The 27,516-nt window shown below is 48.3% G+C and overlaps 1 protein-coding gene across 2 annotated transcripts in view; it reads right to left on the bottom strand.

The window, feature by feature from the left end:
* Positions 1-27,516, bottom strand: part of LOC118316962 (cadherin-4-like) — a 192,925-nt gene that overhangs the window by 38,173 nt on the left and 127,236 nt on the right. For both annotated transcript variants that reach the window (XM_035645296.2, XM_035645294.2), the window contains 2 exons: positions 17,571-17,803; positions 9,202-9,399 (listed from right to left, as the gene is read on the bottom strand). In XM_035645296.2, the coding sequence (XP_035501189.2) occupies positions 9,202-9,399; positions 17,571-17,803 (431 nt within the window). The remainder of the gene's footprint in view (positions 1-9,201; positions 9,400-17,570; positions 17,804-27,516) is intronic.

Below are 27,516 nucleotides of genomic sequence, written 5' to 3'. Positions count from 1 at the left end.
GATGCTCGCGATGGAGGAAACCGATGTGTTATAAAACACTGGGAACTTTTCATTTGGTGCTCCACAGTTTAGCTGAGGATAAACGCCCCCCCCCCCCCCCCCCCCCCCCCCCCCTCACATTTTTTACCTCCAGGAAGGAAGGACAGAAAGAAAGAAAGTGAAGAGAGGGGGAAATGGAAGAAAAATACAAGCGCATGAGATGAGGATTTACATCGGATGACTTGCATTCAAGTGCCTCGATTCAATCACACGCCCAGAGACCCCCCCCCCCGTCCCCCCCGTCCCCCCGTCCCCTCGCAATTACTCTTCTCTTCCATTTCCTCCAGACGCCGTTGCTCGATGTTGACTCGGTGTCTCTCAGGCAGAGTTTTACCCGACGGGACGTCTGCACGTCTCCTTTGTGTGTCTGTCAGTCTGTCAGCCCGTCCTCTCTGTCCCGGCGACCTTGTCTCGCGTCACCCCCCCCCACGTACCACCGCCGCCACCCGCGGCCCCTCACTTCATCGCCTCCCAGAGTCCCCCGGCCGCATATCGTCCTCGCCAATTTCACTGCACATTATTTTTTCATGTCTTGCAAGGAACAGATTCTTGGCTCCCCTTCATCCCGCCGCTCCGCAGGGTCGCCGGGGCCGACCTCTGGGGCCCCGCCCCCGGACGGGGGCTGTTTGTTAAGCGGTTATTTATCTCCTTCATAAAGTCCCGCTCATCTCCCGCTAAGGAGCCCAGAACTGTTGCCCTTGACTCGCACATAACTCTTGTGTCTTTTGGTGAGATGATTTACTGTTTAATTTAACACCGACTGAACCCGGGGGGCCGCCTGGCGCAGCCTGTCCTATCAGAGAGGGATGTGTGTGTGTGTGTGTGTGTGTCAGTGTGTACGAGTGTGTGGGAGGCTGGAGTTCTGTTACTGTGAAGTCACCGGATGTTTTCCTCCGTGCCGAGTTTGTCCGGCGAAGTCGTTCGCCGCGGATTTCACGCCACTAATTTCAGAAATAGTGAGACCTTAAACCGCGGAAATCACATTTCAGTCGCGCCTCGCGAACACCAGGAGGAAACAAACATAGCCCCCCCCCCAGCTGCTGACAAATAGATAAACTGTACTGTAGTCATCAATACCAGGAGCGGACTCCTGTTTCCTGGGGCTGATAGATGCAATTATATCGATCAGACTAATTTCCTGAGAGGAAAAGGAAATTGCAGTTCACACAGTTTTATGCGGGGCTGCACGGTGGCGTAGCGGTTAGCACCTTCACCTCACAGCAAGAAGGTTCTGTTCTCCCCGTGTGTGCGTGGGTTCTCTCCGGGTTCTCCGGCTTCCTCCCACAGTCCAGAGACATGCAGAATGGGGTCAGGTTCATTGGAGAGTCTAAATTGACCGTAGGTGTGACTGGTTGTCCGTCTCTGTATGTGGCCCTGTGATAGGCTGGCGACCTGTCCAGGGTGAACCCCGCCTCTCGCCCAATGTCAGCTGGGATTGGCGCCAGCCCCCCCGCATGACCCTTAAATGGATAAAGCGGCAGACGATGGATGGACAGTTTTATGTCACGTGTCAAGAAAAAGGGGGCGTGGCTCTTTGGAAAGTAGTGGCCCCTTCAGAAAACCAGAACCTGGAACTAAGCTGCAGAAAATGGGACTGTCAGGAAAGACACACCGGGCTCCTCCCTCCATATTTCATGAATGCCCTCAACCGACTCCTCGCGTGAGATATTAATGCTCACCTCTTCCACCTAAATACCCGCGTCTCGCACTATTCAGAAAATGGCGGGAATGTTTTATTAACCGTCTGACCTGTCAGAGCGGACGGGCGGCGGCGGCGGCGAGAGCGTGCGTCTCCATCACAGAGACTCCATTAAGCGGGAGGAACAATGCAAAGCACTCTCCACTCCCTCTCGAAAGGCTCCGTCCCGAGCTGTCACAAGAGCAGACATTTTTTTATTTTTAGAAAAATAAATGGGAGGTCATTACGTGTGGATATACTTCGGGTTGAATCCGCGAACGACCGGAGCGGATATACGAGCGGGGGGCGATCGGATTCAGCTCTTCAGATGAATGACAGCTGCTGAGCATCCCCCCCCCCCACCCGCCCCGCCCCCCACCAAAAAGAAAAAGTCAACCTGCTGCTTTGCACCAAAGAGACAAGTGAGGCATCATTAAAAAAAAAACAACCATTATGATTCATCCTGTGGGGGTTTTATGAATAACGGCACGAGGTGTCGTCTTGCTGTCGTCGAGGGTATTTCACTCAGAAGTCGAGGGCGTCGACCGGCTGCTGCCGCCGAGGCGTCGGCTGATGATCGGCTGCGCGCAAAGTCAACGTTGATCCAAAGAGACGACAGGCAGATCTGCAAAATGTCAAACTGTACAGTGTGAGCCGGCGGATTTCCAAACCGTCAGCTGGAATTTAAAAAAAAAACAAAAAAAAAACTACTCGGGGCGGTTTGAAAGGGAACGACTCTGTGTGAATTCTTGTGGAAGTGAAATCAAACAAGAGGAGTTTGAAGGTGGCCGAGATGTTTGACTGAGCAAAAACAAAGAGGCACTAAAGTGCTGACGTGAACCGAGGTCTCTCTCCTCCTCCTCCTCCTCCTCTTCTTCTTCTTCTTCCTCTTCCTCGCTCTTCCTTCGTTACAGGAGGTCCATCCGCTCCTGACAGACGTTTATCGTTCCATTTATTTACTTCCCCTGGCTCCTAGTGTGTGTGTTGGTGTGTGAAGTGTGTGTGTGTGTGTGTGTGTGTGTGTGTGTGTGTGTGTGTGTTGAAGACGTACGCCTGCCAAGAAAGGACGTCGCAAGAATGCCAGACAAAACACAGCCCTGAACAAAATACTCTTAAATACATATACAGCGGGGCACGTCGCCGACACAGCTCGTGTGTGTGTGTGTGTGTGTGTGTGTGTGAGAGACAGACTCAAATTTAAAGTGTTTTCACAGACTGGAATTTATTTAGCGGCGAGCTGCAGCTCCACATTCATAAAAGGTTCCATATGGGCAAGCGGAGCGGTTTCCAAGGGAGCGAGCTCTGGGATGGGACTGTGATCCTTAAATACTCGCCCTCCCTGCGTTTCACCGTCCTGCGGTCTACACACACACACACGCACACACACACAGACACAGACACACACACTCACACACACACACACACACACACACACACACACACACACGCACACATGCACACATGCACACGCACTCACACACACGCGCACACACTCACACTCACACACTCACACAGACACACACACTCACACTCACACTCACACACACACACTCACACACACACACACACACACGTACACATGCACACACACACACACACACTCACACTCACACACACTCATACACACACGCACACGAACACGCACACACTCACGCACACACACACACACACACACACACACACACACACACACACACACTCACGCACACACACACACACACTCACGCACACACACACACACACACACGCACACACACACACACTCACGCACACACACACACACACTCACGCACACACACACACGCACACACACACTCACGCACACACACGCACAGAGACGATGGAGTCCTATTTTTTCCGAGCTTGGCTTTTTTCTCTCTCCTCTTTGTTCGGGGATGAAGCAGAAACGAGACCAAACCCCAGAAAAATCCCTCGAAACAAAAGAGCGAGGCGACGACGCAGCACGTGCCCCCTCGCCGGGCCCTTTGGTGCCGACACAAGTCACTTCCCTCTGCAGCCGTCTGTGAATACGTATGTTTGTTTGTTACTAAGTGTGTGTGTGTGTGTGTGTGTGTGTGTGTGTGTGTGTGTCAGCAGTGGAAAAGGATGGAGGGGCAGACGTGGAGCCGGAGCAACGCTGCTGGGGGGGGGCGCAGGCTGCAGACGTCTATCGGACCTAAACACAAACACAGGCGTGTCTCTAATCCCGGTCGAGCTCCACATTCTCCCCCATCTCTCGTTGCTCTTTTTCCCTCTTCTCTCTTGTTGCTTTGCCCTTGTTCTCAATCAGCCTCTTTGCACCCATTAAACATTTACCATGCATCATCAGTAAACGTATGGTGAGGAGAAAGCAGACACCACGGGGCAACAAGCTCAATGGACAAAGACGTAGAAGCTACAAAAAAAATGAACTGCAGCACAAATCAGATGCAAGCGGCTCAACACGCCGCCTCCGAGGCCGCAACCAGGAAGTAAATAAACCCACAACACAACGGATACGGATACAAACGGCTCGTCGATATCCAATAAAAAAAAACCCCACTCTTTCTCTTCACGTCGGTCGATGAAGGGGCTTTAGACGAGTAGCCGTTTTCTTTTATTCTGGCATTTCGCTCTCACCGCTGCCGGTTCCCTCTGCGGACGATCCCGTGGAATATAATCTCCTGCGATTATTGAAAAATGCAGCCGCACTTTTTTGGTTTATCAGAATATGTAAACCTCTGCGTCTCAAGGACAGACAGCTGCAGCCCGAAGAAAAACAATTCCTCCCGCCAACGACACATCGTCCACTAAAACCACAGTTTAGCCGAAGTTGCAGGGATTGTTCCCACGTTATTAATATCCTCTTGCGCCGGATAAAATATCTGTTGGACAAAACCAACGTGTCATTGAATGAAGAGAAGAGTGGAAATGAGGAGTGAAGGGGGGATGAAAATGCAATAAGTGAACAATTAGCAGCAAATTGATGACGAGGAAGCGGCTGATGGTTAATATCTCGATACACGTCAGCTGTTCGCACCTGAAAGAACCACTTTGACTGTTACTATTAACTGTCTTAAAAAAATACTATATAAGTGACAGTTTCCGTATTATATCGATATTAATCACGGAAATCTGTCGATTGAATCTTAATTGAATCTGAAGCTCCGGCTGAGCTTCGTGTACAGTGGTCCTCCGCTGAAACCTCCACAGAGCGCGTTATTAATCATGTTATTAATGTCAATACGCGTAGAAAATGTAATGTGTCGACCGGTGAGACCTGGAGTAGCGCGTTCCCCCCCTCGACAGGTCAAAAGCACATCTCTCAGTTTTCTCACAGACCCGGAGTCGGCGAACAGGACGATGACGCTCTACAGGCACAAACATTTATTCAAACCTAAATTGTTTTTTTCCCCATCGGGGTATTGTTCATTTTTCTGCTGACGGCTGCTCTAACGGGGGGGAGGAGGAGGAGGAGGAGGGGAGGGGGGTAACGTCGAGTCTTTATTTACCCGAGCAAAGAAAGGAAGAAAGGAATCGATGTGTCTGAGCCGCAGGAGAAGTGCGCGGATCAATGTGAGGTTTTCGAAAAGCCTCCGTGAGAAATCAATGTGCCTCACACGCCATCGACGGCTGTTTAGGCCGCGGGAGAGAGAGAGAGAGAGAGAGAGAGAGAGAGAGGGACGAGCGGGATCACCTGTTTGTTGTGAAGAATGACTCGCCGCTCTCCTGGATCTCTTCTTCCCCTTCGTTTTTTCCTCTGCAATAATGTCCCAGTTGTCTTTTTACATTTTTTTACCGTCAAAAGGTTACGTATCACTCACGTACCCATCAGTTGCGCAGACGCACAGCGGCGCTGAAAGCAGTCTGGCTCGCACGATGCCACGTCGCAGTACGGCGAGTTGAAAAAAGGCTTCGTGTTGCACCTCGATGTGCGGTGGGGGAAAAACGGGTCAGACGTCGCCGGAGCGATCATTCCAGCGCCGCTATTAATAAACGGCAGTCAATAAAGGTTTCACCGCGAGGCCTGAGAGAGCGACGGGGGAGCAGAGTTCTGCCAAGACTTTTTACCGGAGCAGTCGACGCCTCTTCCCCGCGGAGCCGTGTGGCGGCTGCGCGCGACAGCGCTGATGCAGGTGAGGGCCGCTGTCAGCCCGCCTGTCCCGCCGCTGACGGGCAACTTGGTCGGGGGCCCGGGGAGAGACGCGCGGAGGGATGGGCGAGGGAAGTGGCCGCCGCTGCCTGCGCGTCACTCATCTCTGCGCCGGGTGACAGGGGACTGACATCACGCAGCACAACAAAACACTGCTCCCAACAAGCATTCAAATTCACATCAACATTTCCTTGTTCGCTGGGTTGCTGTCCGAGGAGATAGAGACGGATGCACGCAGGCCTCGATCCTCCCAACAGACCAGCGAGGTTATAAAAGTGGACCAAACAAACAATAAGTGAGGAGAAATCCTCCGCACCGCCCCCCGAGCAGAGAGTCTCCTCGTTAAAAAGGGCTGGTTCTCCGCGCGGCCCTGCCCGCCCGCCTGCCTGCCCCGCAGTCATCATTAAAGAGAGAGACGGGGAACCTGAGAGACCGGCCGAGGCATCAGCGCGCATCACTTCTCCTCGCCCTCCGCACGCATTCATTCTCAGCGATTGCGCCCGGGCCCCTGACGTGCCATTTGCTGCGCAAAGTGGATCGTTCTTGTTCGGCTGCACAATGAAAACTCCCAAACGCTCCTTTGATAGCTCGCCTCTCTCTCTCTCTCTGGTTCTGAGCAGCTCGCGGACGCAGCAGAACTGTCCGCCCCCCCCCCCCCCCCCCCCCCCCCCCGCCCCGGTTCACGGCCGGGCGGTCGCACTTCTGAAGGGGGCTCACCGGGATTACAGGCTGGTGGGATTTACACTTCCAGCTGAAGACGCACTGTCTCCAACCCCCGCGCAAAAACACAAAGACTTACCGATTCTTCTCCCTTTGACTCCATGTTTCTGTTTCACAAAAAAAAAAAATGAAAATACATTTTGTTTTCTCCCTCAAGCAGCTCCGCAGCCCCCCCCCCCCCCCCCCCCCCCCCCCCCCCCCCCCCCCCCGAGGGGATTGGGTGCAATCCGGCTGAAAAACAAAGAGCATGAACAAAGGAATAAAAAAGAGGAAAATTAAATAAATAAAAAAGGCCCAAACAAAATAACTGCTTCTGATGCACAATTGAAGAGCCCAAAAGAGATAAACGGCGAGAGTTTTGTAAACAGGGAAAGAAAGAGCTGATGGCTACATATTCCAGATGAAGGAGGAGCGAGGAGGAGAAGCAGCCGTCTCCCGGAATGATGCTTTCTGATGAATAACGGCATAAAAAAAACAGCACGGGCTCCGAGTCGGGAGCTTTTGCTACGGGAGAGAGACGAACTGCACATTCAGCTCTGACAGGAACCTCGGAATGTTAACAACACATTTACATTTGAAACCTTTACTCGCCGCGTTTTTCTCTTTTTTTTTGTCCCGCGGCGGCCTCGACCTCTCGCCCTTTCCCCCGTGTTCTAGTTATGTCTGTGCAAATTAAAACTGGCAGTTGTGTCGAAAAAGAAATTTGCCGTGTTGTTGTTGTTGTTGTTGTTGTTGTTGCCGCATTGCGATGTTGAAGGCTAAATGGGAAGGAGTTCGGTGAATAATGATCAGCACCGGCAGCTCCGGTGTTAGTTAACACCACCTCTGTAGACATGGGGTGGATTGGGATCGGCCTATCTTCTACTTGACCTCAGTGGAAAGGGGTCAAGGAAAGGTCATAGGACTTAGGAAACGCGACAGCGCCGCTCAGAGAATCCGACTCCACTTCCACTAAACTACGTCACCGTGTGACATCAGATGTTATGATTCGTATGTAACAGTAACTGACATGATGACGTGTGTCTCTTCTGGGTCATATTCATAGTCTTCTTCTTCTTCTTCCACTGTGTTTACATACGTGCATGGCGCGTCACGTTAAATATCGCCGCCGCAATGAATTGTGGGGCGTCTGTTTCGCCTTTCCTTTCGCACAGGAAGGTCCAGTGTACCCTCTGCTAAAGGAGATAGGAGAGGAAGCATTGAAGCACCTTGCCTAAGCGTTTAGAGAATCCGAACAGCTCTTATCATGGCTGCCGGCCAAATACTTCCGGGCGAAGTTTGTCGGTTCGATCTCAGCTTCCCCTATAGTCCGCATGCCGACGTGTCCTTGGGAAAGACACTTGTATGAATGTGACTTGTAAAGCGCTTTGATTGGTCAATAAAACCAGAAAAGAGCTTTATTAATATCGTCCATTATACCATTTACCATTTTTGCAAGGCCTCACATGCAGGACGAGGCTACAGTCACGTTGTTTCCTCTGATTTATGTCCGTTTTACGTCCTCGCCGTGGCACAGACGTACGAGCCACCGTCCTGCTCTTTGGAGCGGGAGAGAATAGAAGCTTTTCATACTTTTCTGCTTCCGTGTCACAGGAGGAGCTCAGGAGTTACGGCTTCAGTAAAGATCCTGTGGCAAATTGTATTGTTATGGAGCAGCAGTAAAAACGGGATTTGAACTCCGGGCAACCTTTCTGAAAATGGCCTTATTAAGGAAAAGACGGGGATGCAACAAAGAGCAGGGGGAGATAATCGTGTGTTTCTCTGTGAAGCCACTGGACGTCTCAGACTTCACGCCGGAGCCTGGCGCATGAAGGGAAAAACGTCTCCGGGGCCAATCAGGGCTGTTTATACACCTTAAAGAGCCCATCCAGTCAGGTTTTAAAGTATATAAAAATAACCTGCTTTGCCTAATATTTTGTTTAACATTCTTTTCCAAAAAATAAATAATTTAAAAAAAACTCTGAAATGGGGCTGGAAACCATCCACTCTCTCTTCCTCATTGAGGAATTCTGAAACTATGAATATTCATGATATGCAAATAACAAAGGCCCCGCCCACCACAGCTGCTCAAGCTAGGTTGACCGGTTGAAGGATGTGTGCAACAAGATGGCTAGCGGCAACGTCGGAGAGATTCAGCCATACAACTTTCACCAACTGCTAATGCTAATGCTAACTGTCTGCTGACACACCTGCCACAATCTTGTGGACGCTAGCTGCTAACGCTAATGCTAACTGTCTGCCGACACACCTGCTGTTCTCTCGTGGCTGCTAACTGCTAACGCTAACTGTCTGCCGACACACCTGCCGTCCTCTCTTGGATGCTAACTGCTAACGCTAACACTAGCTGTCCGCCGACACATCTGCCGTCCTCTCATGGATGAGCTGCCTCTGCTGCGCCGGAAGTTTACTCTTTTTTTTGCTCACATTTGGATATTTGACAGTAATTGGTTTTCTGCATTTGTGACATACCAAATCTAGCTTAGAATGTGACAAAATGTGCTCAGATACAAGTCCCTATAGTCAATGTCAGACATTTTAGAGGACAGAAACAGAAAAAAAAAAAAACACTTCCTGGCTATGATTACATCAGAAACATTCAGAACGAATCAGCCCGTCATCATCCATCACTCACGCTGACGAGCATCTGAGGGAACGGTCCGCGGGAGTTCTCCGCCACGTTGATCGGTGGGATCACCCAGTCCCTCTTCTGCCTCCTCAGGCCCTTGGAGCCGTTCCGGCCGGACCCGGAGAACGTGATGACGTGAGGCGGCGGCGGGGACGCGTCCTTCCTCTCCTCTCTCGCCGCCACCTTCCCGTCTTCCTGTGTGACCTTTAAGAAAAACACAAGGCTTTACTCAGCAGGGCTGGATGTGCCGGATGGGACACACCAATGTGGAAATTTACAGGGACAACGAGAGAGAAAAAAGATTCTAGTATTTTTTTAAATCTGGTTAAACTGACACATGTAAAAACCTGTGACCTGTCTGTTAAAGTTCAGTACATTATAGTTTTTATAATGTATATTTATATTGATATAGATCCCTATTTTCTGCCACACTTTGCTGCTGTAAACGCACAAATGTCCTTGTTATGGGACGAAAAAGAAATATTTTAGACAAACATATGGAATACAGCCGTTCTTCAGTCAACATGCTGCATGTTCATAACCATCATTTGTTTTTCTGTATTTCTCTCTATAGCCGCAGATAAACGCAGGACGTTACTATGGAAACACAAGGGCACAGTGCACATCCTGTGTTTGGACTTTGAAAGATCTCATGGAAACGCTCTTTCTTGACATTCATTCACTCATCTTTCATTACGTGACATTCGCGTAGCTGACGATTATGTCCAAAGCGACTGACAATGAGCTTATTCGAGCATAAAAAAGTTTCTACCCCAAAGGTGCAACAATCATTCCTGAACATAAACATTTATCAAATAGGCAAAAATGGCTTCGAGTTCTCGGTTTTAGACCAATTTTTTCGTTTTTTAAGGATGGATAAAGGGTATATTATTGATACTTGCGATATTTGACCATATTACAAATGGTTTACAGCTACGTGGTGATCAGGGAAGTGATTAATGTGACTCTCAAGTTCTGAAATCAAGAACTTAACTTCGAACGAGCGATCGAGTCTGCACTTAAATCTGAGGCTCTACTGTAGTTTGATTGGCTCCGGGTGGATCGTAAGCCGACAGACTCTCTGGACACGTTCAAGTTGGTGGCGTTGGAACAGTTCAGTTCAGTTTTCCCCCCAGGTTTACTGCTTTGGGAGGGGGGGGGTCTAGGGCTAGCGCTCGTTAGGGCTAGGTTTCACAAATCACATTAAGTTTCATCCACAATCTTTTATACAGGAATGAGGAGTAAAGTGTAAAGTGTAAAGTGCAGTTATTATAGATCAAGGTCTGAACCTCGCCGGGATATTTCTAAAAACCAATTGGTAAAAGCTGATGCTAAAACCCCCCCACTCAGTAGACTCAGTCATTTGCTCTCACACTGTTAGAACTCAAGTCTCACACCGACCGACTGCTGACAGCGTGAACTCTACTGTCAAATAAACGACAAACACAATGTGTTAAATCACACGATGATGTTTTATGGAGTTCATCGCTGTCGCGGGAGCGAGCTGTAAAGTGTGAAGTCTGTGGATTATCTCTACAGTATGTATGTGTGTGTGTGTGTGTGTGTGTGTGTGCACATATATATACTGTACGGACGAGACCATAAACTCCAGACTTTGTCATTTACGCCGGGCATAAAAATCCTATTAACGCAGCGCGAGTGCGAGGTCGGGATTTACGGCCTCTTCCCGCAGACAGTGACAGCTGAATCACAGACACACGCTTCAATCACACGGCATTCTCTCCTCCCGTCACGCACGCCGCCGCCGCCGCCGCCGCCTGGAGCTCAGAGAAATTACCGCCACAAACCTGTCGGTTGTTTGAAAGATCTTCTCAAATGAGTAAAAAAAAAATTTGGAGCGGAGCCGTTTCCTCCTCGAGAACATGAACTGGGGCCGTGAGTCACAGCAGCTTCATCGAATGCGAGAATACGAGGAAAAGAAGATAATGACCTGGTATGGAAATGCTGCGTTAAGGTGAACTACAGACGATCTACTGACGCTGCGGGGAAGGAGCGAGCACGAGTCACTGAAAAACACACAAACACACACACACACACACAGACAGAAGTTTTAATTGAGTAGCCCGGGGCGAGCGAAGGCAACCCAGCGAAGATAATCAGATACGTTGCTTCTAATGTTCAAGTATATTACACATATTTACACTTGTGTATGTGCAGGTCACGGCGGATCCACCCGTTCCACCAGGCCGACTTGGTGCTTCACGTTTCCCAGGGGCTGGAAGTAGTTTGCGCTTGTATATATATATATTGTATATATATATATATATATATATATATATATATATATATACAATATATATATATATGATCCAAAGGTCATATTACATTGACATTCCGCGGAGCTCGTCAAAGTTTTTTACCAACAACACATCTCAAGGTTACGAGCCAGAAAACACGTCGAGAGCATCGCTGCCGAAGCGGAGCATCGGTTTCTCTCTCTCTCTCTCTCTCTCCGCGTCTCCATCTCATTTCCCTGAGCCATCCCGTGCTCCCACGCTCCACCCGGTGCCCTTCTCTCCTCCTCCACCTCTTTCCTCCGCCGCTTTCCCGCAGTCGGTCCTGACACCTCGTCTCAATAACGCCGAGTCCTCCTCGCGCACACTGTCGGGGCGGCGCAGACATTCACCTACACAACACGCCCGGCGTCCACTTTATTCCAACCTCTATTCATACAAGAGTGTCCCGGTGATCCCGTCTCATTTAGACGAACATTCAAATGTATTCAGCCGCGGATAAAAATATACCGGAGTAAAAGAGGGTTAGAAGGGTTGTGGAGTCAGCGATGGGATTTAAACACAGTCGCATTCATTTAAAAAAGCTTAAGTCAACATCTGCACACCGGTCAGATGTGAATGCTGCAGGTTCACGACCTTGTTTGACCTCGTTTGACCTCGTTTGACTCATCGCTTAAGTCTAACGGAGGTGAAACTTTCATTACACGGCACGGTTTCCTGTTAAAGTGCCAGACTGGGGAGTGGTAAAGTGAGATTTTACCATTAAACAAGAGAAGACATGACATATGTAACATTATGTTTATCATAGTAGGTACGAGACCAGAAAAAACACACAAAAAAACATCCACGATCTCATACGGCGACACAGAACAATGGAAAGGTGAAGTGCAGGCTCTTGACCTTTTGACTTAAAGCTACAGTGTGTAATATTTAGAAGAACTTATTCAGAGAAACTGAGCACATTGTCCATAACCTTTGAATGAGCTAAATATAGTTACATGAAGTGGACCCGGCCTCCGTGTGAGTCGCCATATTTGCTACGTCGCATTGGCGTTGACTTTTCAGACGCTGCCGGAAACCGGAAATGGAATCAGCGGTGCGCCACCATAAAGTGTCCCCTGTCGGTCGCTCGGCTGGTTGCCGTTTGTGACTTAATCACCAGATGCCGCCAGGAAATTAAACACTGGGCCTTTAAGTAAAAGTTCTCAATAATGAAAGGTAAACGTGTGTGTAAAAAGTGAAATAAAAATATTATTAATATTTAATTCTATAATTCTATAATTTAAAGCTACAGGTATAATAAATGAATTAGTTGCACGTGTGGAAAAGAAGACGACACACAAAAGGCGATAAAAGAAACATGTCTGCTGCTCAAGTAATTCAGTTTTTATCTTTACCTGTAGAAATCTGTGATCACTGATGACTGATTCATTTCAACCACATGCTCTCCAGTTGATTTGATTATGTGAGTGGCCGTGGGTCTTAAATCAGCGTGAGCGATTTACAGTTACATATGTGACTGTGAGAGGAGAGGGGGGTCGGGCCCCCTCCGCTATGAAAAACCGCACATTCTCTGCAGGTTTTAATCAAGCGCCTGGGGGGGAAAAAAAAAGAAGAAAAGCAAAAGCGCCGAGCGCTCAGAGTGAAGGATACGGCGGCGGTGATGTAACTGTGCACCTTCCACACGACACAAAGGGAACGAGCAACAGTGCAAGATGGATTGTGATGGAAAAGAAAAACATAAAACAATTGGAATTGGGAAACCACTCAGCAGAGATAGAGAAAACACTTTAGTTTTATTATGGTAAAAAATAAAAAAAAACACACACACACGGAGCGAGCCAAAGGGGAGAATGTGTGTGTGTGTGTGTGTGTGTGTGTGTGTGAGAGTAGGTGGGCGTTCATGCCAGACAACAAGAACAATCTGGGCTTGTAAATTCAGGAGCATAAGAAAAAGAGGTTCAATCACCATACATTTACATACAAAGAGCCCCGCTGTCTTTAATACTTCAGTCCAGTTCTCTTTTCGTGCGATACAGTACGTATGTATTTACGTGTGCAGTCGCTGCCAAGCAGCCGACGGCCGGGAATATAAATACAAAGAGAGCACAGGGGCCGGCTGCAGTGTTTCTGGCCGACGCCAAATGGCTTCTGGCGCCTGTTGAAAGTTGAGGTTTCTGCACAACGCAGTCTATAATAAAAGAAAGAAAAAAGAAGGAAAGAAGAAGTGTTTTCTCTTTGCCTCGCTCTCTGTTCCCGCCCGGTCAAGGTCCCCTCAGGGGAGTCGGCTCGTATCTGCCGGTGGAGGCGAGGCTTTCAAGGCCGACTTCATTAAGACGGACGGCCGGGAGAGAAAAAAAGAAGCTTTTAAGGCGGCTTCAGAGGAAATGCGTCAGGCTACCTGGCATACGCTATGTGCCGTGCGCGTTGTGCGCGGGCGGGTTGAGGGGGGGCTGTGGGTTTAAGCGGAGCGGCTCGGGCGGAGGTGTCATGTTCGGCCTCGTCAGCCCGAGCCGCGGCACATTTCCGCGACGCTCCCAGGTGGAGGGATGTGCCACGGTGTTATCGCCCATCGCGGCCGCACACGAGCCCTCTGGACACCACGCGGGCGTTTCGCCGCCGAACAAGACAATTATCTGTTGACGAATTCGTCAGCGCTCACTCCCTTGTGGCTCCGCGTTTGGTCTCCGCCGACTCCCGAGGGAAACTTCTGGCGGCGCCACCGCGCCCAGCAAGTCGCCGACTTCGTTGGCGCGTTTGGCGTCGGACACGTGCGGTAGCACAACCAGTCGAGTGAGGTTTTTCGCAAAAGGATTCTGATCAAAGTGACAAACACGGAAAAAACAAACACTGTCAACGATACGTCAGAAGGTTCTGAGTCTCTGTGAGCTCATCCCTGTGCGCCACACCTGTTGCTTTAGAAATAGAATTAGAAATGAACGAAACAATCGCCACATGACGTCTCATGTCCAATGTGTCCAATGTTAAGACTGAGCTCAAAAAACTTAACTCAGCCCTCAAAGACAAACTTCATTACACGCTAATATAATATTCATATGAAAAGATGCCGCTAAACACGCTCAAGTGAAATTGCGTGTAATCGAAAGCAAACAAACAAAATCAAACACTTTAGTAAAGCTCAATGAAAAATGTGGATTATCATCATTACCATCATCCTCATCAGGATTAGCGTGTGATTGTACCGTTTAGGTAAATCACAGCTCGTTTAAATCCTCCCCATCCCTGTTTCCTATCTGAGGGGAAGTAGCACGTCCTTGATTGCCCACTGGGGGCGCTCTAACCCCGTGACACAGAGAAAACTAGTTGTCACGAGGCTCATTAACAGACGGCAGAAGCTCTCTTTATCCTCCACCTCCTCCTCCTCCTGCCCGGAGGGTGTTACAGGTCTAGTCGTCCAAAACACACACACACACACACACACACACACACACACACACACACACACACACACATGTTGCCGTGGTGCGAGACAAGGTCACGCCAACGCGCCGAGAAGAGCGGGGGGGGGGGGGGGGGGGGGGGGGGGGGGGGGGTCTGGGATGGAGTGAGTGGGATGAGGAGGCAGATGTGCCCCCTCCCACCCCCGCACGCCCACCTACATAAATCATGCTCCAGATCCTTTTATCTACACATGCTAACAGGTACTAGTGAGTTCCCTGGGGGGGGGCTGGGGGGGGGGTGGAGGGACGAAAACAACAGATGAAGAGAGACGGAGGTGGAGAGAGATCTGTGCCCAGCGCCGGTGCAGGAGGCTTAAATGGTCTTTTTATCTCTCTAAGCACGGTGTGATTCTGATTTTGCCTGTTCTCATTCACACACACACAGACACACACACACACACACACACACACACACACACACACGGACACACACACGGACAGGAAGTACGAGCGGGCGGCGAGAGTGATCACGCGACGGGTTAAGCCGAGTTTCTCTGCGCACTGATTCGAACCGTGACGACAAAAGAAAAGATGGCGACAAAACGGCAAACCAGAGTCAGACCGGAGAATTCTTTTTGTTTTCACAGATTCCACAGATTTAAAAGCCCGTGTTATTTCCGTTAATCCCGCACGGATCAAACCTCCAGGCTCCACACACGACCACACACGTAGACCCCCACCGTGATTAACACTTTATGCATATTTAGCTTAATTCACACTTGGTTCAACATAATCTCTAACACACACACACACACACACACACAAACGCTATGTGAACAGGAGTCACTGAGTGTGAAATGGATGCAGCCCCCCCCCCACCCCGGTGCCGTGAGGCGGAGCCAGCTGGCGGTGGTCCCAGCTCTACCCTCCATGCCACTGCCTGCTTTGATATCAGCCAGCTCCCCCGGCTACCCAGACATCTGGAAGTTATTATTCAACAGAGCACGCCACAAAGCGCCATTTTCCATAATTGTAACAACACATTTTGCTCCCTCTTACATACATGTTTGATCCCGAGCGCGCGGCGTGTCTCTGACCCCCCCCCCCGCCCGGTTCCGACTCATCGTCTCCGTCGTTCGTCGGTCTGCGCGCCGCCCCTCGCGCTCTTCGCATTAGCCGTCTCCCAGGAACATCAGATGCGATCGCCAGTCGCTTGACCCCCTGAAACACTGAGGTTGGAACGGTGAAATGTGTAAATTCACACTAACCCGCTGGATCTCGTGAAGCGGCGTGAATCATGAAAGTGCGAGGACGAAGGCCGAGCCACTCGAGAGCCGGGAACCACAGCGCTCCTCACGCCCACTCTGACTAACGCATTCTCTGTTGGCAGACGTCCCGTCTTCAAATCTATTCGCCCGTACGACTGACTTCGTGCCATCTCGTCTGTTTCCCTGGCCACGAACGCAACGGAGAAAAAAAGAATCCAGATGAAAACTTTTTTATTTTCATTTGCCGGTTTTGAACAGTCTGAAGAGTCGGCACTCCAACTCTAGATGCTCACACACAAAAAGAAAGTCATTTTTCAACCTATTCAAACGAAGTTTTGTGCAGATTTTTTTAACTTATCATCTTTTGTCTACAGCTAAATCTTAACTCCGCAGTTTGTTGTCGGTTATGAATAAGTTATGAGTCCTGGTACGGAGAACAGTCACCATCACCTTGACCCGGGAACACTAAATATTAGAGATGTTCCGATTCTGATCCCAGTATCACAAATTACTCTGATGCGTTCGAAGAAGCCGGATCAGGCAATAGACAATCACATGAATATATATACACGTACCGATCTGATACCACGTCTTTAAAGTAGTTTCACAGATACAACCGCTTTTATCGTCTTCAAACTTCTTCTTCGTCGCTCCAAAAAACAGCAGCGGCACTGTTACTGTCACCGGCAGCTACTGCTTATAGAGCAGTGAAGAAGTGACTCCCTGTAGCGTACAGTAGCTACATATTATTGTTGTTATTATTGTTACTTGTTCCTGATTTACTGATGTAGTGTTGAAGTTACTGTAACTGTTTTGTTTAAAAACTTCGAAGCTCTATTATTTTTTGAAAAGCTGTGGCTGCACTTATTTAAAGGAAGTAACTGTTGTTTATTCCTCTAGATTTATTTATTTTTGATAACACTTTTCCAGTCCTGACTGTCAAACTAGATAATAAAATAAGCTATGTGACCTTCATTCTCTGCGTGTATCTGTTTGTCAAAGGGTTTAAAAACCTGAGCCAGGCCCAACAACAGCGATAGTGATCATCACATATAAGGGTTAGAAGCAAACCGCCAGTAAAATACTTTATCTAAGTCGTTATTTGTCGTTGTTTTTAAATGCACTGGTGTGGGCTCGGTAAAAAAATGTAAGAAAAAAAACAAAACAGAAAAAGAAAAAGAAAAATATCAGATTCGGGTCTTAAACTTGGACCAGCAGAAGTAGAGGGTACTTTCACTTTCACTTTCACTAAATGCTTTGACAGTGCATTCGCAGTTTTCTGTAACAAGAGCAACTTCCCCCACGGCAGTGTGATTCCATCACCCCCCCTCTCTCTCTGAGGAGTTTTGACCTGATTCCGGTTTTTTTCCCCCGTCACCAGACCACTGGAGGAAATGTGATAGGAAGTGAAATTAGAAGCGTGACATTTGCTCGCCGTGCGTAGAACTCACCTCGTTCTGGTGTCGCCGCGGCGACGGGGGATCGATCAGAGCCAGCTGGACCTCGGTCTCCCAGGCCGTCCGTGTGCGCGGACCGCTCGCCGTCACTTTGAACTGGACCGGCTCGTCCAGGCCGGCGGCTCCCTCTGCCCGGGCGAAGACGGAGCCGTCCGCCCGCACGCCGAAGACGGGGTCGCTGCTCCGGAAGACCACCGCCTCGTTCCCCGCGCAGTCGTCGAACTTCACTGTGGAGCGCGAGGAGCAGAGAGAAGATTTTAAATATGCGGTTTGTGTCAAAAAAGCGTCTGATATCAGTGATAATTCTGAAATGAAATACGCAGAAAGTACACGACGGCATTTGGCAAAACAGGTACACACACACACACACACACACACACACACACACACCTCAGCAGGAGGTTTATTGTATAGAGTCACCACTTATTGTTCCATTCTTCTGGTTTTATTCTGCCGCATTCGACCATTAGTCTACATTAGTTATAGTCAAAAAGTGTAAGATTCTCTGAAGCTGTTTTTTAGCTAAATAATGGTGTGGTGGGAATTTATTGTGGAGGGGGGAGAATCGCATTGTTTGAAATCGGCCTGCCGCTGAATTAATTCGTCGATAATTAACCGCTACGGTCACAGAGAAGAAGATCTGGTCGTTTTTATTAATAAAAAAAAGGTGAAACTTCGGAAAGAAAAAGAAAACTATCTGCATAAACATCATGGAAGCGTTGTCAGCCTGTCCGATTAAAACAGAACTGTTTCATGTTTGAAAATGTGTTAACGTTGCGTGTATTTGTGGGGAAATCAAAGATGATTTAATTACTTCTTCATACTCGACAAGATTCGAGAAAAGAAAACAAACGGATTCATATGAATAATGTTTGTCGCTATTAGAATCCCTCATTGTACTGGAAAAAACATTTTCACTTGAAGGCATGTAATGTGATGTGAAGACATATACAGGTTATACAATCAGAAACATTTAACAGTGGGATGTACAGTACAAGGACATACAGTACGGTACGAGCCTGGTTCTTCAGAGCAGCCTTGCTTCCAATGATTGGAACTAATGCGCAAATAAGTTTAGTGAATAACTAATGTATGGATAATATGCAGCAACCGAGCTCGAAATAATCCGGTGTGCCTCTTTGAACACTGAACACTGTCGCTATTAGTCCTTGAACAACAGAGATGTGAGTGGAGGGAGGACAAGACGGAGGAGTGAGGATATTAAATACATATGTCACATGAACAGATGTTACACGCCTGCGCTATCAGAACTCCAGTGTTTGATCTGTAATGAAACTCTGCCACAGGTCGTGAAGAAGATGAGTGACAGATAAAGTGGAACTCACGCCAGCCTCTCGCTCCTTACAGCAGCCGCAGCCTTCAACCATCTGTGATCACGATACATAACGTACTGTACACTATACAAAACCCTGAGAACAAGGCCGTGACGCGGTGCTCAATCATTTCTTTCTTCTCACATCCTGAAAAAGGTTTAATCTACAGCACACAGAGTGAATCTGGCATTTTGTTCTGTCCTGTCTGAGTCCAGACATCCAGACAGTCGCTCTGAGCTCAGTCAGAAGGGGACAGACATTCAACTGAGACACAAGTGTCCTGGTGTGGACGGCAGGAGACAGACGAGACGGATCGCGTCAACATGAAGAGGAAGGAAAAGCCTCTTCTGTCCATCACAGCCATTCTCTCTTTGTCCTGCCGAACATTTCTTTCCCCCCTCTTTCTTTGGTCTAATCTCATTTCTTCCACCATTATTTTTTGCAGATTCTCAGAGATTAGATATGGAAGGTTGGAGGCGACAATAACAAACACAGCAGTTGGCACATGGTGCCTGAGCGGATAGAGGTTTGGGAGGCTGCCTCGTCGTATTAACAATGAGAACAAAACTCACACTCACGTATTTTCATTGTATTTCTAACTACTTGCAATGTGAGAAACAGTCAAACACTCGAAAACAATTCTAGTGTCTCCTCTGGTCTTTCCTGTTCTTTTTTTGTCTTTTCTGGTATTTTCTAATCTTACCTAGTCTTTTCTTGTCTTCCCTGTTCTTTCTTGGACTTTTCTGGTCTTAGCTTTTCCTGATCTTTGTCTTTCCTGGTCTTTCCTGGTCTTTTCTAGTCTTGCCTAGTTGTTCCTTGTCTTCAGTGGTCTTTTCTAGTCTTACCTAGCCTTTCCTGGTCTTTCTTGGACTTCTCTGGTCTTACCTAGTCTTTATTGGTCATTTCTAGTCTTACCTAGTGTTTCTTGGCCATTTTCTAGTCTTACCTAGCCTTTCCTGGTCTTCCGTGGTCTTTTCTAGTCTTCTGTGGTCTTTGTCTTTATTGGTCCCCTCTGGTCTTTTCTGGTCTTTGTCTTCCCTGGTCTTACCTAGTCTTTCCTGGTCTTTCTTAGTCTTTTCTAGTCTTCCCTGGTCTTCCCTGGTCTTTTCTGGTCTCAGTCTTTCCTGGTCTGCTCTTTCCTGGTCTATTATCATGAGGGATTGACACTGTTGGGTTTTGGATTGTTGGTCAGATGTTACCATGGACACAGGGAGATTATAATGGACCGTTTTTTCTATTTCCTGATATTTTATAGACCAGAGGATTAATTGATTAATGAAGTAAACATTCGCCAAATGTCACCCCTAAATACAACAAAATCTATATCTCATGTCTTTTCCTATTTCTTCTTAGTTCTTTCCCTCCTTATTTCTTTTCATTCTGATTCCATAATTCTCAGGGGCAACATTGCCGCACACACCTCCATTAGCTCCCCTCTCACCCGGCGGGGTCGATGTGGCCATATGAGAGATGATCAAAATTGGCCCGACAACAGAGCGATGGAGCTCAGCGGCTCAGTGCTGCACATTAACGTGCTGCCGCAGCCGTGGACCCGGGTCCTGCATTGATCTGGCAAATAACAAAGACACCCCCAGTGGGCCGAGCGGCCAACCAGCACTCGTCCACCGTTTAGTCGATGACAACAGACACACCCCTGAAACATTACAAACACGACAGTGTGTTTCCACACGGCGGCAGGAAGTTGTTTTTTAGTCACTCGGAGAATGGGGGAGAATGGCGTTTGTGTGTTGCTTGAATTACATCACATCCCAAGAACCATCCTCCCTTTTTCTCCTGAACATTTTTTTCAAATTAAAGTTCTCTTCTCCCTGCAACAAGACAAGGACAAGGAGGAGGAGGAGGAGAGGGATGCTGCAAGGACGTGTGACCTTCTCGAGAGGTTCTCTGGACAGCCTGACAGGAAGTAGGTGACAAGTGTTGAAAGGGAAGTGAGAAAGGGATACAGTGAGGGGAGGGAGAGAGTGAGAGAAGGTGAGAGGATGGAAAGGATGTGTAGGTTCCAATCAGAGGGAGACAAGTGAATGAAAGAACATTCAAGAGGACAAAGGAAACAGGTACGGAGCTCATAGGCAGATTGCAGTCAGTGAAGTGGAGCTCTCCCGAGGCTGCAGCCATTTAAAACCTGTTCCAGGTATGATGCACTGAAAGCTTCAGATGTCACCACGACCGACAGTACCTCTGTCTGCTTTAATCAGGCCCGCGGAGGACAAGAGAGGGGGAGGCCGAACGGAGGGAATGGAGAGGATATGAAGGAGGAGAGAGAGGGATGCTGGGCGGAGGCGGAGGATGGAGAGGGCAGAGGATGAGGGCCTGGCACTGGATCCTGGCTCAGCCGACTGGCTCGCTCTCACACGGCCACACCGGAATGGATGGATGCTCAGATGGCTGTTTAAACAGGTTAATTGTGCTGGTCTCCCGAGAGACGGAGACAGATGGATGGATGAATAGAAAAGAGAGAACAGAGAGAGAGAGAGAGAGAGTGCAAAAGCAAGCGATAAAGGGGTAGCGATGGAGCTTGGAGCGATAGAAGCGGAGGGTGGGAGGAATAGATGGAGGGTGGGAGACCAGTGTGCAGTTCTGAACGTGAGCTCCACCGTGGAGCGGCGCTCTGATCAGGGACTGGACAAACTGAGCCACTGTCCACAGACACACAGACACACACACACACACACCACAGGTTTGTATGTTAGGAAGCTCTTTTACTAAACTCAGAATATATTAATATGATATAGAATATATACTTTTCACCACCAAATTCTGATCCCTTCAACGTTGACCTTTGTACCAAAAGTTCCCTCACAGCGTTCCCGAGGTGTCACATTCAGGGGGATGGAAAAATGGATGGATGAAAGAATGATGAATGGGTGGATGGATAAATGGAATGATGGATGGACAGTGGGATGGATGGATGGATGTACAGACGGACGGATTGACAGAATGATGGATGGCTGGTTGAAAGGATGGACAGGAGGATGGATGGATGAAAGGATAGAAGGATGAACAGAGGGATGATGGATGGACGAATCAATGGATGGATGAAGAAATTAGAGCGTTAGAACGTTGAGGATGGTTTGACAGAAGTATGGATGGATGGATTGACAGAAATTGGATGGATGGATGAACAGAAGGCTGGATGGATGTACAGAAGGATGAATGGACAGATGAATAATTGGATGGATGGATGGCCAGAAGGATGGATGGATGGCCAGAAGGATTGATGGATGTATGTACAGAAGGATGGATTGACAGATGAATAATTGGATGGATGGATGGACAGATGAATAATTGGATGGATGGATGAACAGACGGACACATGAAGTCTCTAGCTGAGTTTGTCCTGCGACCACTTTTACGAGGTGAACGTTTTAAAATGAAACGTTGATCAGAGCAGTTTTGTGTTGAGCCGTTTGTTCTTCAGTGAAGAGAGAAGAGAGGAAACGTTGAGAGGAAACTTGTCGTTTGAATATCTGTCGTTAACATTATGAAGAAATGAACTGGGAAGAGAAAAAAACTGCTTCTCTGAAAACCTTTTTAAAAGTAAATTCTAGTTTTGACGACATCACAAGTCAATAACTTTGTTGTTTCCCAGTTTTTCTGCTGCTTCAAACTTCCTCTGCATTGGTCATGCAGCAGCACTGTGCGTCTGCAGTGGACTGGAGCAGGCAGTGAATGTAAATGTGTGTGTGTGTGTGTGTGTGTGTGTGTGTGTGTGTGTGTGTGTGTGTGTGATGGATATGGATGGCCTGTGGTGTCTTATGTAAAATTAAGCAGCTTCACTGTTTTATTTGGTTGAACACAGATGCACTTTACTTCACCGCTCAACTCTCTGTGGGTGAAAAAACCAAACACAAAATGTCAGCATGAGTTATTTGGTATTATTTGATACGTCTTGGCAACTTTTCACCCAAAACTCTTCTCTTGGTTTGTTGGGAAACACTTTCTGTTGCTACTGCTCCCAACATTAAATATTAAATAGATGAATGAAAGAAGAGTGTGAGTGTGTGGGTGTGTGTGTGTGTGTGTGTGTGTGTGTGTGTCATAATACCACCTCTTTGTATTTTAAACGTCAGTCGACAACAATTAAACCCCGGTTTAAAGACGCTGTGTGTGGACAGTGAGCTGCTGTTTATATATTTATTCATTTTAACTTGTTTTTAGTGTAAGAAAAATATATTTGAGCTACAGAGCAAAGTCCATTTTCTTTTAATCTACAGTCACTTTCAACGGTTCTGGTCATTTAAATTGTTTCTGTTGTTGAATGGAATTAGTAGCATCGTGTAACCGCAGCCTCCTGCCCCCCAATGTCCCAGTAAAGGAAACCCAACACTCATCATTTCATCACTAGGGTTCAAACCCGACCACGCCCCCTCACACCCTGACTCCACTTGAGTAGAAATCTGCCAAACACGTCAAGTTCAATGTGCTCGACAAAAAGCCTCTTGTGACAAAAGTTTTGCGCTAATTAGCAAAAACTGAAAAACGGTAATAGGAAAAGAACTTTTAATGTTTTACTTTAACAACGTCAAATTAGGTATGCCACCTTAAACTATTTAAAAATTCAAATTTCTACTTTAATTGAGCAAGATTGGTCGAAAAACATGGCCGCCACTAGCCAAAATGTCTCGGAAAAGGGGCGGGGCTTAGAGGAATGTTGGCCACAAGTCATTAACCGTTTGCTCAATCAGCACAAATCTCGGTACAGAACTTACAGCTGTGATCAGCTGCAGTTCTTCTTCAAAACATTTGGTTGCCAACCTATAGGGGGCGCCACAAATGCCACAAACGTGTATCTCGATGACCGCTGAGAGGAGTTGTGAGATGGAGCAGCGCTGGACAGCAAATGTAGTTGTTCCATCACACACACACACACACACACACACACACACACCGTGGTTTTCCGGTGGCTGCGGTTCAGTACGTCTCGCACGTATCGATCACGAATTCACTGGATGGATTTCACACGTACAGTACAGAGTTTCTGGTCCCCGGGGGGGGGGGGCCTCGGCGCGGATCGTGTGTCGCGAACCGTTCGCACTGCGATCGTATAGAACACAGACGGAGGCCCTGCGGCGGCAGCAGCCGATCGGTCAGCGCTGAGCGAGGCTGCGTAATGTGGGCTGGCGTCTGCGGGACCGCTGCTAATAATCACAAAATACGTATATTTCTTACAGACGAGGTCATCTGTGAACGTGAACATCTTACTGTGAGGGGACTGTGTGTGCGTGTGTGTGTGTGTGTGTGTGTGTGTGTGTGTAAAGATGCAGATCCACAAGTATGAAAAAAACAAAGAGAACAGGCCACGAAAAACAAAGGCTTCAACTTTAACTTTATTCCGGTGTTTGCCTGCGAGCGTCAGCTCCGCTCGTTGCGGAGAAAAAAAGAAAATCATTTTCATATTGTTTTCTCAAGCTTCCCCACGGAAGCAAACGGCACAAAATTGCTTTCCCTCGTACTGCTGCAGGAAAAAAAACACACACACAACGGAAAAAAAAAAAACAGGCCGCATTTCTCCAATCTAATCAACATCTCTCCATCAAAAAGTTTAAGAAAAGGTTCTGTTTTTCCAATTACAGGGGTCAGAGCCTAGACAAACGAGAGACCAGGGGAAGAGAATCCCTCAAGCCTTTAAAAGACCACGGAATAACATACATGTAATTACACAGTGTATGTGTGTGTGTGTGTGTGTGTGTGTGACGGGGGAAGAGGGGTTTTGAGCAGCGAGAAGCGATAGCGCCTCATTCTTTTCCTTTCTTCCCTCAGACGATCGTCATCAGGCCGCGATCCCTCAAATCCAGGGGATGATGGTGAACTGCGGGCGGCTGAACCCTGCAATTAGTGGTTCTGAAGTTTCACCGCGAGGGAAACCGAGGGGGAGGTTCAACAAACGGCCAAGTCGGGGACACGACTCCAGGAGAAAAACACACACACACACACACACACACACACACACACACACTGGAGACGGAGCCGAGTGTGTCGGCAGCGGTGGACGAGCGAGAGGAATGTGAAGTAATTATGCATTTTTCAATCAAAGGTTTACAGTGGATGGAACATTTAGTTTTTTTGAAAACATGACAGGAGGCGAATGAACGTTGAGGACTAAAAAAAAACAACCAAAAAAACGATAAATAATATCCTCGTCTCGTGAAGTCACGAGAAAAAGCTGCGAGCTGTAGTGTAGTGTCGCGAGGAGAAGTTAAGGAGAAACATTAGTCACTGATGATCACTAACGGCGTTGGCGTCGTGAAGTGTGTGTGTGTGTGTGTGTGTGTGTGTGAGAGCACACAATGCTTTTTCTCTACTGTCGCTCATCTGAACCTTCTCTTTACAGAGAGGTGACACGTGGGTCTTTTTAAACTGTGACCTGAATGTGTCTCAGGTGTGTGTGTGTGTGTGTGAGTGTGTGTGTGTGTGTGTGTGTGTGTGTACAGAGCCTCTGCAGACTGTAACAGAGGTTTCAGTGTGTTTTGCGTGTGTGTGGTGAGTGCATGGTCCAAAACAAACACACATGCACACACGCACATACACACACGGAGAGAAGATCACAGAAGCTGGAGGAGGATGGAGAAGTCTGGCAGAGACGGATCCCCCCCCCCCCCCACATCCCAGAACTTCCAATTCACAGACAAACACGTGTGTTCAGAACAAAACAAATGCACATTCGTCACTTGTCGGAGACGCCGCGTTAAACCTTCGCCGCAGCTAATTGTCGTGGACGAAGGCCCCCGGAGCGGCACCGGAGGGGCCATGTGCCGCAGCGTGCGGTGTGTGTCTGCGGGAGGAGAGGGCGAGGGAGAGAGTGTGTGTGTGTGTGTGTGTGTGTGTGTGTGTGTGTGTGTGTGTGTGTGTGTGTGTGTGTGTGGTCTGCGTATGCCGGGAGTATAAATTAGCAGTGCTTGCAGGTTGCTCTGACAAGTCTTGTTAATGAGAACATCCTCCGCAGCCTTCTGGGCCGGGGAGCGAAAACCAGAGGCCGCGATCATCTGTTCAGTCTGGAAGACGGGCATGGAGGGGGGGGGGGGGGGGTTGCCAAACAGCGAGAGAGAAAAAAAAAGAAAAGCCTGCACGATTAGACCTCACCATCTGCGGGAGAGGCGCTAATGTGGAGCTGCAACTATGAGCATGTGCAAGAGGGAAGAGGGAGAAATATATATTTATATATATATTTATATTTATATATATATATCCATACGAGCGGAGGGAAAAGAAGAGCCCATGAGGAAATATTACGTTTCGCACGGACCAATGGATGCAAACTGAACTGAAGTTTGCCCACGAAATTGGGCAAACGTGCCTAAGTGAGTCACGGCAGCGGAGGAAAGTCCACGACGGTGTGTGAAGGTCGACACGTTGCAAAACGCAAAAGCGCTCGTAGACTGGATCTGTGAACTAGTAGAAACATTGGAATAAAATACTCATACACATGTAGCATGAATTAGAAGTCACAGAATAAAACACACAAAAAACATTTGAGAGGCGGTAGACAAAAAATTGTGTTCTGAATTTGAAGTCATTGAAAAACATATTCACAAATGTGTAGACTGATATTTACGTGAATACTACAAAATGGCGGCTGCAATTACTCGAGGCAATTTTCCAGTACAACCTGTGGAAATTGAAAACGCACAAGTTCAGATTTTTCTCCTACGAGTTCCCACGTTGTGTTTCTACGAGGTCCAACGATGAGCGCTCGCATTTTTGCAACACATTGACCTTCATAACCGCTCACACTGACCCGAGTGACGCCGAGTGACACGCGATATGACCGAGGTGAAATATTTGAATCAAATCGTCGGGAATGTTCCCCGACACAATAAGTGGAAAAAGATCAAAATGTCCTGCAACCTGATTCATGTATGCAGCTTCGTGTGTGTGTGTGTGTGTATGTGTGTGTGTGTGTGTGTGTGTGTGTACCTGTGATGCTTTGCCAGTTTGGTTACACCTGCTTTTTCATAAAAACCGCACCTGGCCCGAGTGAGACGGAGCCAACTGGCTCGTCACGAGACTTGACAAATCGGAGCGTCGGGAGAAACGATGGGGGACGGCGTCGACCGCCGCCGCCGCGCGGCCTTACTGTGACTCATCTTCACCAAACTGCGAAAGCTTGTGATAATCGCTTTAGCTAATCCGTCGCACGCCGCGGGCAAACATGGGCGGAGAGAGAGCGAGAGAGCGAAGGGGCGTTTGTTAAACCCCGGGGGGGGGGGGGGGGGGCGTCAACTACAACTATGTGACATTCAGAGTAAACTGTCGGGTGGAATTGAAATGTGAAGAGGAAAGAAATCGGAGACGTTGGGGTTTGATTATTACATGACGAGCGTGTACTTGTGTGTGTGTGTGTGTGAGTGTGTGTGTGTGCAGATGTTCACGGCCGAGGTCTCTTTTCGTACATGCGCACAGCTCGATCCATGGTTGACATCCATCACCGGCTGCTATCCGTCACTCGTCCGACACCGACTTCTCCTCAGCATCCCCTCAGCTCTGTCAGGCTGCGCAGCATCGCCTGTGCCTGTGCCTGTGCAGCCGCCGCGGCTATTTCCAGACCGCGGCGGCTTCCCGGAGAAGAGCGAAGGCACCAAAGGGGT

Source organism: Scophthalmus maximus, chromosome 3 (genome assembly GCF_022379125.1).
Source record: "Scophthalmus maximus strain ysfricsl-2021 chromosome 3, ASM2237912v1, whole genome shotgun sequence".
Taxonomy (NCBI): Eukaryota; Metazoa; Chordata; class Actinopteri; order Pleuronectiformes; family Scophthalmidae; genus Scophthalmus; species Scophthalmus maximus.
Note: the sequence above shows the minus strand (reverse complement) of the source record. Positions and strands in the feature narration are given on the sequence as shown.